At 53.5% G+C, this 17,638-nt stretch overlaps 2 protein-coding genes across 2 annotated transcripts in view; one reads left to right on the forward strand and one right to left on the reverse strand.

Moving 5' to 3' along the window:
• Positions 1–9,411, forward strand: part of PYROXD1 (pyridine nucleotide-disulphide oxidoreductase domain 1) — a 29,420-nt gene extending 20,009 nt beyond the window's left edge. The window contains exons 9-12 of the mRNA XM_069963722.1: positions 3,487–3,599; positions 3,712–3,834; positions 3,930–4,067; positions 7,710–9,411. Coding sequence (XP_069819823.1) covers positions 3,487–3,599; positions 3,712–3,834; positions 3,930–4,067; positions 7,710–7,958 — 623 coding nt within the window. The 3' untranslated portion in view covers positions 7,959–9,411. The remainder of the gene's footprint in view (positions 1–3,486; positions 3,600–3,711; positions 3,835–3,929; positions 4,068–7,709) is intronic.
• A 2,337-nt stretch (positions 9,412–11,748) lies between these two features.
• RECQL (RecQ like helicase) overlaps positions 11,749–17,638 on the reverse strand; it is a 42,171-nt gene continuing 36,281 nt past the window's right edge. Inside the window, exons 10-14 of the mRNA XM_069951230.1 lie at positions 16,044–16,182; positions 14,727–14,818; positions 13,352–13,571; positions 13,132–13,255; positions 11,749–12,030 (exon numbers count right to left, since the gene is read on the reverse strand). Coding sequence (XP_069807331.1) covers positions 11,872–12,030; positions 13,132–13,255; positions 13,352–13,571; positions 14,727–14,818; positions 16,044–16,182 — 734 coding nt within the window. The 3' untranslated portion in view covers positions 11,749–11,871. The remainder of the gene's footprint in view (positions 12,031–13,131; positions 13,256–13,351; positions 13,572–14,726; positions 14,819–16,043; positions 16,183–17,638) is intronic.

Below are 17,638 nucleotides of genomic sequence, written 5' to 3' on the forward strand. Positions count from 1 at the left end.
CTCCCCCCCCAGCCTGACATGGCTGATACCAGAGAGTAATAGATTGTATATACCTGTCCTACAGTCATCCCCAGCCTGACATGGCTGATACCAGAGAGTAATAGATTGTATATACCTGTCCTACAGTCACCTCCCCCCCCAGCCTGACATGGCTGATACCAGAGAGTAATAGATTGTATATACCTGTCCTACAGTCACCCCCCCCCCCCCCCCAGGCTGACATGGCTGATACCAGAGAGTAATAGATTGTATATACCTGTCCTACAGCCCCCCCCCCCCCAGGCTGACATGGCTGATACCAGAGAGTAATAGATTGTATATACCTGTCCTACAGTCACCCCCCCCCAGCCTGACATGGCTGATACCAGAGAGTAATAGATTGTATATACCTGTCCTACAGTCACCCCCCCCCCCCAGGCTGACATGGCTGATACCAGAGAGTAATAGATTGTATATACCTGTCCTACAGTCACCTCCCTCCCCCAGCCTGACATGGCTGATACCAGAGAGTAATAGAGTGTATATACCTGTCCTACAGTCACCCCCCCCCCCATTCTGACATGGCTGATACCAGAGAGTAATAGATTGTATATACCTGTCCTACAGTCACCTCCCCTCCCCCAGCCTGACATGGCTGATACCAGAGAGTAATAGATTGTATATACCTGTCCTACAGTCACCTCTCCCCTCCCCCCAGCCTGACATGGCTGATACCAGAGAGTAATAGATTGTATATACCTGTCCTACAGTCACCTCCCCCCCCCAGCCTGACATGGCTGATACCAGAGAGTAATAGATTGTATATATCTGTCCTACAGTCACCTCCCCTCCCCCAGCCTGACATGGCTGATACCAGAGAGTAATAGATTGTATATACCTGTCCTACAGTCATACCTAGGGTCCTTGGGCCCACCAGGGAAATTCTAGGCCCCCCCCCCCCCCCCTACATACATATATACTGTACATAACCGATGCTGAACCCTTCATGTTACTGCAGTGTAGTAATTATTTTACATAAATCTGATAGTACATTCGGATAAAGGAATAATCTGACATTGTATATATGTACACATATAGAGATACACACACATATAGAGATACACACACATATAGAGATACACACACACACACACACACACACACACACATATAGAGATACACACACATATAGAGATACACACACACACACCTCACATACATACATCACACACACTACACAGACAGCCACACTACACACATACACACACACAGCCACACTACACACATACACACACACAGCCACACAGCCACACTACACACATACACAGCCACACACATATAGCCACACTACAGACACACACACAGCCACACTACAGACACATACACAGATAGCTACACTACACAGACGCATAGCCACACTACAGACACACACACACACACACACACACACACAGCCACACTACACAGACACAGCCACACTACACAGACACACACAGCCACACTACAGACACACACAGCCACACTACAGACACATACACACACAGCCATACTACAGACACATACATACACACACAGACACACTATACAGACACACAGCCACACTACAGACACATACACACACAGCCACACTACAGACACAGACATACACACACAGACACACTATACAGACACAGAGCCACACTACAGACACATAGCCACACTACAGACACACACTCACACACACACACTACACAGACACACTACACAGACACATAGCCACACTACAGACACACACACACACACTACACAGACACATAGCCACACTACAGACACACACTCACACACACACTACACAGACACATAGCCACACTACAGACACACACACAGCCACACTACACAGACACAGCCACACTACACAGACACACACACAGCCACACTACAGACACATACATACACACACAGAGCCACACTACAGACACATAGCCACACTACAGACACACACTCACACACACACACTACACAGACACACTACACAGACACATAGCCACACACACACAGACACACACACACACAGACACACTACACAGACACATAGCCACACTACAGACACACACACTCACACACACACACACTACACAGACACATAGCCACACTACAGACACACACAGCCACACTACACAGACACAGCCACACTACACAGACACACACACAGCCACACTACAGACACATACACACACAGACACACACACAGCCACACTACAGACACATACATACACACACAGACACACTATACAGACACAGAGCCACACTACAGACACATAGCCACACTACAGACACACACACTACACAGACACATAGCCACACTACAGACACACACTCACACACACACACACACTACACAGACACATAGCCACACTACAGACACACACTCACACACACTACACAGACACATAGCCACACTACAGACACACACACACAGCCACACTACACAGACACAGCCACACTACACAGACACACACAGCCACACTACAGACACACAGCCACACTACAGACACATACACACACACAACCACACTACAGACACATACACACACAGACACACTATACAGACACAGAGCCACACTACACACACATACAGCCACACTACACAGACACACACACATATAGCCACACTACAGACACACACACCACACACACACACATAGCCACACTACACAGACACATACACACATAGCCACACTACACAGACACATAGCCACACTACACAGACACATAGACACACACACACACACACACATAGCCACACTACACACACATAGCCACACTACACAGACACATAGCCACACTACACAGACACATAGCCACACACACACATACACAGCCACACTACACAGACACATACACACACAGCGCCACACTAAACACGCAGTCACACACATATATAGAGACACACACACACACACATATATAGAGACACACACACACACCTGCTGCCACACCTAAGGGTTTGTTTACAGTGAGGACAGAGGGAGCCTCTAGTGACAGGCAGGAAGAGCCAATCCGGGAGCAGATCAGGACCGGACCGTACCACTGACAGTGCAGGGGGAGGGGCATCAGTTTACAGTAGTGGAGGGAAAGAAGGGGCCCTGCTGCCGTACAGTAGTGGAGGGAAAGAAGGGGCCCTGCTGCCGTTCTTCTATCACTAGAGCAGCATGGAAGGCAGCTGAGGGCCCCTCAATCTCCCGATCACAGGGAGAGGCTGAACAGGAGGCCCACCTCCAGCACAGGGCCCAAAAGGGGGGGCGGGCCCACCGAGGGATCCCCCGGCTACCCGGTAACCCAGTCCAAGCCTGTATATATCTGTGCTGCAGTCAGTAGATGGTGGTCTCTGGTGACCTCTAGTGGTGTATGTGGGATCTGCACTGGTTCCTCACTACAGTGTGGAGTTCATGGCAGTAGATGGTTCTGGATTATTCTGGTTTGTTGCTGCATTGGGTTCCACACCTGTCAGTCTTCCTCTCTTTGCAGCTGATTGGCCGGTCTACGCTGAACTGACCAATGGGAGGATTTATGGCTGTGACATCATCATCAGCGCCACCGGCGTCGTCCCCAACGTGGAGCCGTTTATTGGTGGAAATAATGTGAGACCTTGGGGTGTATCTTTTGTTATGACGGATGAGGCCGCACGTTCGGCTCTGCTACGAGTGTTTGCGGAGCCGGTAGATTTCATGTGTAACTGTGGCCGTTTTATAGTTTGATTTAGGAGAAGATGGGGGGCTGTGCGTAGACGATCACATGAGGACGTCAGTAAAGAACGTGTACGCGGCCGGAGATGTGTGTACCGCTGGCTGGCCGCCCAGCCCCCACTGGCAGCAGGTACAGCACCGCCATGTGCGAGAGGTCATGTGATCACTCCCATCCGGTGAGCAGAGGGCCTCCTAATATCCTGCGATGTGATTGGCTCTCTACAGATGCGGCTGTGGACTCAGGCGCGGCAGATGGGCTGCTACGCTGCAAAGTGTATGACGGCCGAGCGGCAGGGAGAAACCGTCCAGATGGACTTCTGCTTCGAACTCTTCACCCACGTTACCAAATTCTTCAACTATAAGGTGCGAGAAACTCATGGTGACCTGGTGATCGCTATAGCAGTGGTCTACTCACTGACCCCCAATCTGACAGCTGTCAGCACGCTGGGAGGTGTAGTCCCTTACAGCTAGCACAGGATGGGGTCTATATAGTACAGGGCGATGTATAGGTGGGGTCTATATAGTACAGGGCGATGTATAGGTGGGGTCTATATAGTACAGGGCGATGTATAGAGGGGGTCGATATAGTACAGGGGGATGTATAGAGGGGGTCTATATAGTACAGGGCGATGTATAGTTGGGGTCTGTATAGTACAGGGCGATGTATAGGTGGGGTCGATATAGTACAGGGGGATGTATAGGTGGGGTCTATATAGTACAGGGGGATGTATAGAGGGGGTCTATATAGTACAGGGCGATGTATAGGTGGGGTCTATATAGTACAGGGGGATGTATAGGTGGGGTCTATATAGTACAGGGGGATGTATAGGTGGGGTCTATATAGTACAGGGCGATGTATAGGTGGGGTCTATATAGTACAGGGCGATGTATAGGTGGGGTCTATATAGTACAGGGCGATGTATAGGTGGGGTCTATATAGTACAGGGCGATGTATAGAGGGGGTCCATATAGTACAGGGCGATGTATAGAGGGGGTCGATATAGTACAGGGGGATGTATAGGTGGGGTCTATATAGTACAGGGGGATGTATAGGTGGGGTCTATATAGTACAGGGGGATGTATAGAGGGGGTCTATATAGTACAGGGCGATGTATAGGTGGGGTCTATATAGTACAGGGCGATGTATAGGTGGGGTCTATATAGTACAGGGCGATGTATAGGTGGGGTCTATATAGTACAGGGCGATGTATAGGTGGGGTCTATATAGTACAGGGCGATGTATAGGTGGGGTCTATATAGTACAGGGCGATGTATAGGTGGGGTCTATATAGTACAGGGGGATGTATAGGTGGGGTCTATATAGTACAGGGGGATGTATAGAGGGGGTCTATATAGTACAGGGGGATGTATAGGTGGGGTCTATATAGTACAGGGGGATGTATAGGTGGGGTCTATATAGTACAGGGCGATGTATAGGTGGGGTCTATATAGTACAGGGCGATGTATAGGTGGGGTCTATATAGTACAGGGCGATGTATAGAGGGGGTCCATATAGTACAGGGCGATGTATAGGTGGGGTCTATATAGTACAGGGGGATGTATAGGTGGGGTCCATATAGTACAGGGGGATGTATAGGTGGGGTCCATATAGTACAGGGCGATGTATAGAGGGGGTCGATATAGTACAGGGGGATGTATAGGTGGGGTCTATATAGTACAGGGGGATGTATAGAGGGGGTCTATATAGTACAGGGCGATGTATAGGTGGGGTCTATATAGTACAGGGCGATGTATAGGTGGGGTCTATATAGTACAGGGCGATGTATAGGTGGGGTCTATATAGTACAGGGCGATGTATAGGTGGGGTCTATATAGTACAGGGCGATGTATAGGTGGGGTCTATATAGTACAGGGCGATGTATAGGTGGGGTCTATATAGTACAGGGGGATGTATAGGTGGGGTCTATATAGTACAGGGGGATGTATAGAGGGGGTCTATATAGTACAGGGGGATGTATAGGTGGGGTCTATATAGTACAGGGGGATGTATAGGTGGGGTCTATATAGTACAGGGCGATGTATAGGTGGGGTCTATATAGTACAGGGCGATGTATAGGTGGGGTCTATATAGTACAGGGCGATGTATAGAGGGGGTCCATATAGTACAGGGCGATGTATAGAGGGGGTCGATATAGTACAGGGGGATGTATAGGTGGGGTCTATATAGTACAGGGGGATGTATAGGTGGGGTCCATATAGTACAGGGGGATGTATAGGTGGGGTCCATATAGTACAGGGCGATGTATAGAGGGGGTCGATATAGTACAGGGGGATGTATAGATGGGGTCTATATAGTACAGGATGATGTATAGATGGGGTCTATATAGTACAGGATGATGTATAGATGGGGTCTATATAGTACAGGATGATGTATAGATGGGGTCTGTATAGTACAGGATGATGTATAGATGGGGTCCGTATAGTACAGGGGGATGTATAGATGGGATCCATATAGTACAGGGGGATGTATAGATGGGGTCTATATAGTACAGGATGATGTATAGATGGGGTCTATATAGTACAGGATGATGTATAGATGGGGTCTATATAGTACAGGGCGATGTATAGATGGGGTCTATATAGTACAGGATGATGTATAGATGGGGTCTGTATAGTACAGGATGATGTATAGTTGGGGTCTGTATAGTACAGGATGATGTTTAGATGGGGTCTATATAGTACAGGATGATGTATAGATGGGGTCTGTATAGTACAGGATGATGTATAGATGGGGTCCATATAGTACAGGGGGATGTATAGATGGGATCCATATAGTACAGGGGGATGTATAGATGGGGTCTATATAGTACAGGATGATGTTTAGATGGGGTCTATATAGTACGGGGTCTATATAGTACAGGATGATGTATAGATGGGGTCTATATAGTACAGGATGATGTATAGATGGGGTCTGTATAGTACAGGATGATGTATAGATGGGGTCTATATAGTACAGGATGATGTATAGATGGGGTCCATATAGTACAGGATGATGTATAGATGGGGTCTATATAGTACAGGATGATGTATAGATGGGGTCTATATAGTACAGGATGATGTATAGATGGGGTCTGTATAGTACAGGGGGATGTATAGATGGGGTCTATATAGTACAGGATGATGTATAGATGGGGTCTATATAGTACAGGATGATGTTTAGATGGGGTCTATATAGTACGGGGTCTATATAGTACAGGATGATGTATAGATGGGGTCTATATAGTACAGGGGGATGTATAGATGGGGTCTATATAGTACAGGATGATGTATACATGGGGTCTATATAGTACAGGATGATGTATAGATGGGGTCTATATAGTACAGGATGATGTATAGATGGGGTCTATATAGTACAGGGGGATGTATAGAGGGGGTCTATATAGTACAGGGGGATGTATAGGTGGGGTCTATATAGTACAGGATGATGTTTAGATGGGGTCTGTATAGTACAGGATGATGTATAGATGGGGTCTATATAGTACAGGATGATGTATAGATGGGGTCTATATAGTACAGGATGATGTATAGATGGGGTCTGTATAGTACAGGATGATGTATAGTTGGGGTCTGTATAGTACAGGATGATGTATAGATGGGGTCTGTATAGTACAGGATGATGTATAGATGGGGTCTGTATAGTACAGGATGATGTATAGATGGGGTCTGTATAGTACAGGATGATGTATAGATGGGGTCTGTATAGTACAGGATGATGTATAGATGGGGTCTATATAGTACAGGATGATGTATAGATGGGGTCTGTATAGTACAGGATGATGTATAGTTGGGGTCTGTATAGTACAGGATGATGTATAGATGGGGTCTATATAGTACAGGATGATGTATAGTACAGGATGATGTATAGATGGGGTCTGTATAGTACAGGATGATGTATAGATGGGGTCTGTATAGTACAGGATGATGTATAGTTGGGGTCTGTATAGTCCAGTAGATGTAGTGAGGGCTCTCTGTCTCCCCCTGCAGGTCATCCTCCTGGGTAAGTACAATGCCCAGGGTCTGGGTGCTGATCACGAGCTGCTGTTGCGCTGCACCCCGGGCAGGGAGTACGTGAAGGTGGTGCTGCACGGTGGGCGCATGATGGGCGCTGTACTCATTGGAGACACCGACCTGGAAGAGACCTTCGAAAACCTGATCCTGAATGGGATGGATCTGTCTGCGTACGGGGAGGATCTGCTGGATCCCAACATCGACATTGAGGATTACTTTGATTAAAAGGGTCCTCATTTCATGGTGGGGTGCGGGGGGGTCCATAGACTGAGCCTGAGACAGGGTGACTGACTCCATGCGGAGGGGACTGCGCCCCCTACAGGCCGGGGATGTGTCATAGCCTGAGGGACTGACTCCATGCGGAGAGGACTGCGCCCCCTACAGGCCGGGGATGTGTCATAGCCTGAGGGACTGACTCCATGCGGAGAGGACTGCGCCCCCTACAGGCCGGGGATGTGTCATAGCCTGAGGGACTGACTCCATGCGGAGAGGACTGCGCCCCCTACAGGCCGGGGATGTGTCATAGCCTGAGGGACTGACTCCATGCGGAGAGGACTGCGCCCCCTACAGGCCGGGGATGTGTCATAGCCTGAGGGACTGACTCCATGCGGAGAGGACTGCGCCCCCTACAGGCCGGGGATGTGTCATAGCCTGAGGGACTGACTCCATGCGGAGAGGACTGCGCCCCCTACAGGCCGGGGATGTGTCATAGCCTGAGGGACTGACTCCATGCGGAGAGGACTGCGCCCCCTACAGGCCGGGGATGTGTCATAGCCTGAGGGACTGACTCCATGCGGAGAGGACTGCGCCCCCTACAGGCCGGGGATGTGTCATAGCCTGAGGGACTGACTCCATGCGGAGAGGACTGCGCCCCCTACAGGCCGGGGATGTGTCATAGCCTGAGGGACTGACTCCATGCGGAGAGGACTGCGCCCCCTACAGGCCGGGGATGTGTCATAGCCTGAGGGACTGACTCCATGCGGAGAGGACTGCGCCCCCTACAGGCCGGGGATGTGTCATCACATCAATCATACACAGCAGACGTATGACAGCGCCCCCTCCTCCCCCCCCGGGATCATACACAGCAGACGTATGACAGCGCCCCCTCCTCCTCCCCCCAGGATCATACACAGCAGACGTGTGACAGCGCCTCCTCCTCCCGGGATCATACACAGCAGACGTGTGACAGCGCCCCCTCCTCCTCCCCCCGGGATCATACACAGCAGACGTATGACAGCGCCCCCTCCTCCTCCCCCCGGGATCATACACAGCAGACGTATGACAGCGCCCCCTCCTCCTCCCCCCGGGATCATACACAGCAGACGTATGACAGCGCCCCCCCCTCCTCCCCCCGGGATCATACACAGCAGACGTGTGACAGCGCCTCCTCCCCCGGGATCATACACAGCAGACGTGTGACAGCGCCTCCTCCCCCGGGATCATACACAGCAGACGTGTGACAGCGCCTCCTCCTCCCCCCCGGGATCATACACAGCAGACATGTGACAGCGCCTCCTCCCCCGGGATCATACACAGCAGACGTGTGACAGCGCCTCCTCCTCCCCCCCGGGATCATACACAGCAGACATGTGACAGCGCCCCCTCCTCCTCCCCCGGGATCATACACAGCAGACGTGTGACAGCGCCCCCTCCTCCTCCCCCGGGATCATACACAGCAGACGTATGACAGCGCCCCCTCCTCCTCCCGGGATTATACACAGCAGACGTGTGACAGCGCCTCCTCCTCCTCCTCCCCCCGGGATCATACACAGCAGACGTGTGACAGCGCCCCCTCCTCCCCTCCCCCGGGATCATACACAGCAGACGTGTGACAGCGCCCCCCCCCTTCTCCCCCCCCCCTGGGATCATACACAGCAGACATGTGACAGCGCCTCCTCCTCCCCCCGGGATCATACACAGCAGACGTGTGACAGCGCCCCCTCCTCCTCCTCCTCCCCCCCCGGGATCATACACAGCAGACGTGTGACAGCGCCCCCTCCTCCTCCTCCCCCCGGGATCATACACAGCAGACGTGTGACAGCGCCCCCTCCTCCTCCTCCTCCCCCCCCGGGATCATACACAGCAGACGTGTGACAGCGCCCCCTCCTCCTCCTCCCCTGGGATCATACACAGCAGACGTGTGACAGCGCCCCCTCCTCCTCCCCCGGGATCATACACAGCAGACGTGTGACAGCGCCCCCTCCCCCCCCACCTGGGATCATACACAGCAGACGTGTGACAGCGCCCCCTCCCCCTCCCCCCCCGGGATCATACACAGCAGACGTGTGACAGCGCCCCCTCCTCCCCCCCTGGGATCATACACAGCAGACGTGTGACACCGCCCCCTCCTCCCCCGGGATCATACACAGCAGACGTGTGACAGCGCCTCCTCCTCCCCCCGGGATCATACACAGCAGACATGTGACAGCCAGCGCCCCCTCCTCCTCCCCCCGGGATCATACACAGCAGACATGTGACAGCGCCCCCTCCTCCCCCCGGGATCATACACAGCAGACGTGTGACAGCGCCCCCTCCTCCCCCCCCGGGATCATACACAGCAGACGTGTGACAGCGCCTCCTCCCCCGGGATCATACACAGCAGACGTGTGACAGCGCCCCCTCCCCCCCCACCTGGGATCATACACAGCAGACGTGTGACAGCGCCCCCTCCTCCTCCCCCCCCGGTATCATACACAGCAGACGTGTGACAGCGCCCCCTCCTCCCCCCCCAGGATCATACACAGCAGACGTGTGACAGCGCCCCCTCCTCCCCCCCCGGGATCATACACAGCAGACGTGTGACAGCGCCCCCTCCTCCCCCGGGATCATACACAGCAGACGTGTGACAGCGCCTCCTCCTCCCCCCGGGATTATACACAGCAGACATGTGACAGCCAGCGCCCCCTCCTCCTCCCCCCGGGATCATACACAGCAGACATGTGACAGCGCCTCCTCCCCCGGGATCATACACAGCAGACGTGTGACAGCGCCCCCTCCTCCTCCCCCGGGATCATACACAGCAGACGTGTGACAGCGCCCCCTCCTCCTCCTCCCCCGGGATCATACACAGCAGACGTGTGACAGCGCCTCCTCCTCCCCCCGGGATCATACACAGCAGACGTGTGACAGCGCCCCCTCCTCCCCCCCCGGGATCATACACAGCAGACGTGTGACAGCGCCCCCTCCTCCCCCCGGGATCATACACAGCAGACGTGTGACAGCGCCCCCTCCTCCCCCCCCGGGATCATACACAGCAGACGTGTGACAGCGCCCCCTCCTCCTCCCCCCGGGATCATACACAGCAGACGTGTGACAGCGCCCCCTCCTCCCCCCGGGATCATACACAGCAGACGTGTGACAGCGCCCCCTCCTCCCCCCGGGATCATACACAGCAGACGTGTGACAGCGCCCCCTCCTCCTCCCCCGGGATCATACACAGCAGACGTGTGACAGCGCCCCCTCCTCCCCCCGGGATCATACACAGCAGACGTGTGACAGCGCCCCCTCCTCCTCCCCCCGGGATCATACACAGCAGACGTGTCACAGCGCCTTCTCCCCCCGGGATCATACACAGCAGACGTGTGACAGCGCCCCCTCCTCCTCCCCCCGGGATCATACACAGCAGACGTGTGACAGCGCCCCCTCCCCCCGGGATCATACACAGCAGACGTGTGACAGCGCCCCCTCCTCCTCCCCCCCCCGGGATCATACACAGCAGACGTGTGACAGCGCCCCCTCCTCCTCCCCCCCCGGGATCATACACAGCAGACGTGTGACAGCGCCCCCTCCTCCCCCCCCCCCCCGGGATCATACACAGCAGACGGGTGACAGCGCCCCCTCCTCCCCCCGGGATCATACACAGCAGACGTGTGACAGCGCCCCCTACCCCCCAGGTCTCCCGGCCAGGAGGTGGCGCTGTCTCCGCTGATCCAGAGAAGGATCAGATCGTCAGTGCTTGATGTTTCTACAATCAATGAGGATTCTGGGACTTTATTTTTTCCAGAAAACCAGTAATAAAAGAAATAACGGTATCGTCTGCAGCTTCTTATAACAGAAGGATTTACTGTAGGAAAGTGCCCCCTCCCCTATATACAGGACTACAACCCTCATCATCTCCACAGCACAGAGATCAGCCCGATCAGTCAATGACTATGGAAGCATCAGGGGAGCTGCGGCTCTTCTTGGCTTTGGGGCTTCTCTGCGGGGGAGGGGGGCGCTTGTGGTCACCTGATCCAGACGACTTCTGCCGAGAGGGGAGGGGGGACGCCCGAGATGTGGAGGAAGCGGGGGATCGTACCTATAGGGGGCAAGATACAAGGGGTTACACACTATCATTCCCATCATCCTCCCTGACCCCAGGAGCTGACACTCTAATCTCCTATCACACACAGTGTATCATCACTCCCATCATCCTCCCTGACCCCAGGAGCTGACACTCTAATCTCCTATCACACACAGTGTATCATCACTCCCATCATCCTCCCTGACCCCAGGAGCTGACACTCTAATCTCCTATCACACACAGTGTACCATCACTCCCATCATCCTCCCTGACCCCAGGAGCTGACACTCTAATCTATCACACACAGTATCATCACTCCCATCATCCTCCTCCCTGACCCCAGGAGCTGACACTCTAATCTCCTATCACACACAGTGTATCATCACTCCCATCATCCTCCCTGACCCCAGGAGCTGACACTCTAATCTCCTATCACAGTGTATCATCACTCCCATCATCCTCCCTGACCCCAGGAGCTGACACTCTAATCTCCTATCACACACAGTGTATCATCACTCCCATCCTCCTCCCTGACCCCAGGAGCTGACACTCTAATCCCCTATCACACACAGTATCATCACTCCCATCATCCCTGACTTCAGGAGCTGACACTCTAATCCCCTATCACACACAGTGTATCATCACTCCCATCCTCCTCCCTGACCCCAGGAGCTGACACTCTAATCTCCTATCACACACAGTGTATCATCACTCCCATCATCCTCCTCCCTGACCCCAGGAGCTGACACCCTAATCTCCTATCACACACAGTGTATCATCACTCCCATCATCATCCTCCCTGACCCCAGGAGCTGACACTCTAATCTCCTATCACACACAGTGTATCATCACTCCCATCATCCTCCTCCCTGACCCCAGGAGCTGACACTCTAATCTCCTATCACACACAGTGTATCATCACTCCCATCCTCCCTGACCCCAGGAGCTGACACTCTAATCCCCTATCACACAGTGTATCATCACTCCCATCATCCCTGACCCCAGGAGCTGACACTCTAATCTCCTATCACACACAGTGTATCATCACTCCCATCATCCTCCCTGACCCCAGGAGCTGACACTCTAATCACTCCCATCCTCCTCGCTGTTGGTCACCTGGGCTGTGGTGCTGTCTCTCATGTGGAGGATGATCTGGTGGTCGGGGCCCCTCAGGGCGGTGGCCTTGGGCCCCTCTTTGATGTAGGAGATGGTGGCGTACGCTGTGAAGCTGAAATCCTCCCTGCGGTGAGCGGGGTGACAGGTCAGTGATGGGGGCCGGATCATGGCTGAGGGTTTGTTACAGGGGATCTAAGATGATGGGAGGAGTAGTGGCTACCTGATGTACTGCTGGAGCAGCAGGTGGGTGATGATCCTCTCCAGCTGGGGGCGGGGCAGTTTTGGGGGCGGTACTTGGGGGAGGCGCAGTTTGGGGGCTCCTCTCCCGCTCCAGGCGTCCAGCAGCTTCAGCGGCGTCAGCTTCTCCTCCAGGTCAGCGGCGCGACGCAGGATCTGCAGGATGGCTCTGCCGTAATCAGAGATGTCCACCGCCTCACAGCCTGGAGGGAGGAGGGACGGGGTTACCGCACTGACACTAGCCCCACCCCCAGCACTGACACTAGCCCCACCCCCTAGGCACCAACACCAGCTCCCCCCCCCTGAACCGTCACCAGCCCTGCCCCCCAGCACTGACACTAGCTCCACCCCACCCCCCTGAACCGTCACCAGCCCCGCCCCCCAGCATTGACACTAGCCCTGCCCCCCAGCACTGACACTAGCTCCACCCCACCCCCCCGAACCTTCACCAGCCCCGCCCCCCAGCAGTAACATTAGCCCTGCACTGACACTAGCCCCACCCCTAGGCACCAACACCAGCTCCCCCCCCCCCAAACCGTCACCAGCCCCGCCCCCCAGCACTAACATCAGCTCCACTCCCCAGCACTGACACTAGCCCCACCCCTAAGCACCAGCTCAATCCCCCCCGAACCTTCACCAGCCCCACCCCCCAGCAGTAACATTAGCCCTGCACTGACACCAGCTCCACCTCCCAGCAGTAACATTAGCCCTGCACTGACACCAGCTCCACCCCCCAGCAGTAACTTTAGCCCTGCACTGACACCAGCTCCACCTCCCGGTACTGACACTAGCCCCACCCCTAGGCACCAAACCAGCCCCACCCCCAGGCACCAACACTAGCTCCATACCCCCCCCCCCCCGAACCTTCACCAGCCCCACCCCCCAGCAGTAACATTAGCCCTGCACTGACACCAGCTCCACCTCCCAGCAGTAACTTTAGCCCTGCACTGACACCAGCTCCACCTCCCGGTACTGACACTAGCCCCACCCCTAGGCACCAACACCAGCCCCACCCCCAGGCACCAACACTAGCTCCATACCCCCCCCCCCCCCCAAACCTTCACCAGCCCCGCCCCCCAGCAGTAACATTAGCCCTGCACTGACACCAGCTCCACCCCCCAGCAGTAACATTAGCCCTGCACTGACACCAGCTCCACCCCCCGGTACTGACACTAGCCCCTCCCCTAGGCACCAACACTAGCTCCATTCCCCCCCCCCCCAAACCTTCACCATCCCCGCCCCCCAGCAGTAACATTAGCCCTGCACTGACACCAGCCCCGCCCCCCAGCAGTAACATTAGCCCTGCACTGACACCAGCCCCGCCCCCCAGCACTATCATTAGCCCCGCCCCTGCTTACTTCTCTCGCTGCTGCAGGTGTCGCACATCTGGTTACACTGCGCTGAGTCCCAAACCTCATCAAAATGCTTTGCAATAAGAACGCGTCTGCACCTGTACCAGAACATACAGGAGAGCAGTGACAACATCAGGGAGCACCGACCGAACATACAGGAGAGCACCGACCGAACATACAGGAGAGCAGTGACAACATCGGAGAGCACCGACCGAACATACAGGAGAGCAGTGACAACATCAGGGAGCACCGACCGAACATACAGGAGAGCACCGACCGAACATACAGGAGAGCAGTGACAACATCAGGGAGCACCGACCGAACATACAGGAGAGCAGTGACAACATCAGGGAGCACCGACCGAACATACAGGAGAGCAGTGACAACATCAGGGAGCACCGACCGAACATACAGGAGAGCAGTGACAACATCAGGGAGCACCGACCGAACATACAGGAGAGCAGTGACAACATCAGGGAGCACCGACCGAACATACAGGAGAGCAGTGACAACATCAGGGAGCACCGACCGAACATACAGGAGAGCAGTGACAACATCAGGGAGCACCGACCGAACATACAGGAGAGCAGTGACAACATCAGGGAGCACCGACCGAACATACAGGAGAGCAGTGACAACATCAGGGAGCACCGACCGAACATACAGGAGAGCAGTGACAACATCAGGGAGCACCGACCGAACATACAGGAGAGCAGTGACAACATCAGGGAGCACCGACCGAACATACAGGAGAGCACCGACCGAACATACAGGAGAGCAGTGACAACATCAGGGAGCACCGACCGAACATACAGGAGAGCAGTGACAACATCAGGGAGCACCGACCGAACATACAGGAGAGCACCGACCGAACATACAGGAGAGCAGTGACAACATCAGGGAGCACCGACCGAACATACAGGAGAGCAGTGACAACATCAGGGAGCACCGACCGAACATACAGGAGAGCACCGACCGAACATACAGGAGAGCAGTGACAACATCAGGGAGCACCGACCGAACATACAGGAGAGCAGTGACAACATCAGGGAGCACCGACCGAACATACAGGAGAGCACCGACCGAACATACAGGAGAGCAGTGACAACATCAGGGAGCACCGACCCAACATACAGGAGAGCAGTGACAACATCAGGGAGCACCGACCGAACATACAGGAGAGCACCGACCGAACATACAGGAGAGCAGTGACAACATCAGGGAGCACCGACCCAACATACAGGAGAGTAGTGACAACATCAGGGAGCACCGACCGAACATACAGGAGAGCAGTGACAACCCCGCCGCTGCCATATCACCAACCTGCGCAGGTCCTGACAATATCTGACCATATCATAAAGCTTCTGCTGCCCGACATTCTCCATCACCACCATGGAGCTGATCCGGAAGATGTCACCGAACCCAGAGTACAGGATACAGTCTGCACGCTGATCATCCCGACCTGTGGGTACACACGTGATGTCATCATCCAGGAGGCGGGGCTGTGACTACCTCTATACACAGGATATACAGGGGGCGGGGCTGTGACTACCTCTATATACACAGGATATACAGGGGGCGGGGCTGTGACCTCTTTACACAGGATATACAGGGGGCAGGGCTGTGACTACCTCTCTATACAGGGGCGGGGCTGTGACTACCTCTATATACACAGGATATACAGGAGGCGGAGCTGTGACCTCTTTACACAGGATATACAGGGGGCAGGGCTGTGACTACCTCTCTATACAGGGGCGGGGCTGTGACTACCTCTATATACACAGGATATACAGGAGGCGGAGCTGTGACCTCTTTACACAGGATATACAGGGGGCGGGGCTGTGACTACCTCTCTATACAGGGGCGGGGCTGTGACTACCTCTATACACAGGATATACAGGGGGCGGGGCTGTGACTACCTCTATACACAGGAAACAAAAAGTTGTACAACAGCACAAACCCAGTATAGTTGAATATGCTAAACTCAAACGTTGTGAGTTGGAATGGATTTATAAATTGAACACGCTGGTTCCACATGGCCTGAACATTGACTTTAAAATCGGTCCATCTAGGGGCACCTGACCCGCTGTTTTTCTTCTTTTCCTTTCCCCCCCTCCCTCCCCCCTCTTCCCCCCCCCCCTTTTTTTCCCCCTTCCCCTCTTTTTCTTTTTCTTTTCTCTTTCTTGTTTTTTCATTGTTTCTTACCTCTGATATCCCCCACCTCTGATACTCTGTGAGAGGATGATACAATACACAATTTGTATATGTTACATTGTTTTATCTATTATACTTTTGACGTTATTTGATATAATTATATCTGTCATCTGTTATGTGAAATTTCTTCTGATAGTCTAAAACGTCTGCTTTGCCTTTTTCAGATCCAGCAGTCTTTCCTTGGAGGATGAAAACATCACATGCCGGGATTTTTAATGACGGGCATTTTTCATTTATTTTTTATTATTTTTTTTCGCCATTTACTTAACTAGTGTGGTTTATTTTCATTTTTTCTGTACACTAGACTGGGGACTGTTATTACATGAACTGATCAATATTCTATCTTGATTAATAAAATCCTTTACCATTCATGCATTAGTTTTTTTGATTGCCAGGGATAAGGGCTACTCTAGAGGGGGAGCGGGTTAGTGTTGACAAACCACGTGGACTGAGGGGTGGACCCTGGAGACCATTTTACCCCCCTAGATAGCACTGTATTGGGCGTTTGGGGTTGGGTACCCCAGTTAGGGGCGACCATATTGTCTATGACAGATTGGTCTGTCCCAGTACTGGGTGTTGGACTCGGGTCCGCATACCCCCTTGATATAGCCCACGGTCATCACATATATATGACCCATGCATAATCTCCTCCAGCCCATCCCAGGTTCTTACTAATTTATTAATTTATTTATTATTTATTAGTT

Source organism: Dendropsophus ebraccatus, chromosome 1, assembly GCF_027789765.1.
Source record: "Dendropsophus ebraccatus isolate aDenEbr1 chromosome 1, aDenEbr1.pat, whole genome shotgun sequence".
Lineage (NCBI taxonomy): Eukaryota > Metazoa > Chordata > Amphibia > Anura > Hylidae > Dendropsophus > Dendropsophus ebraccatus.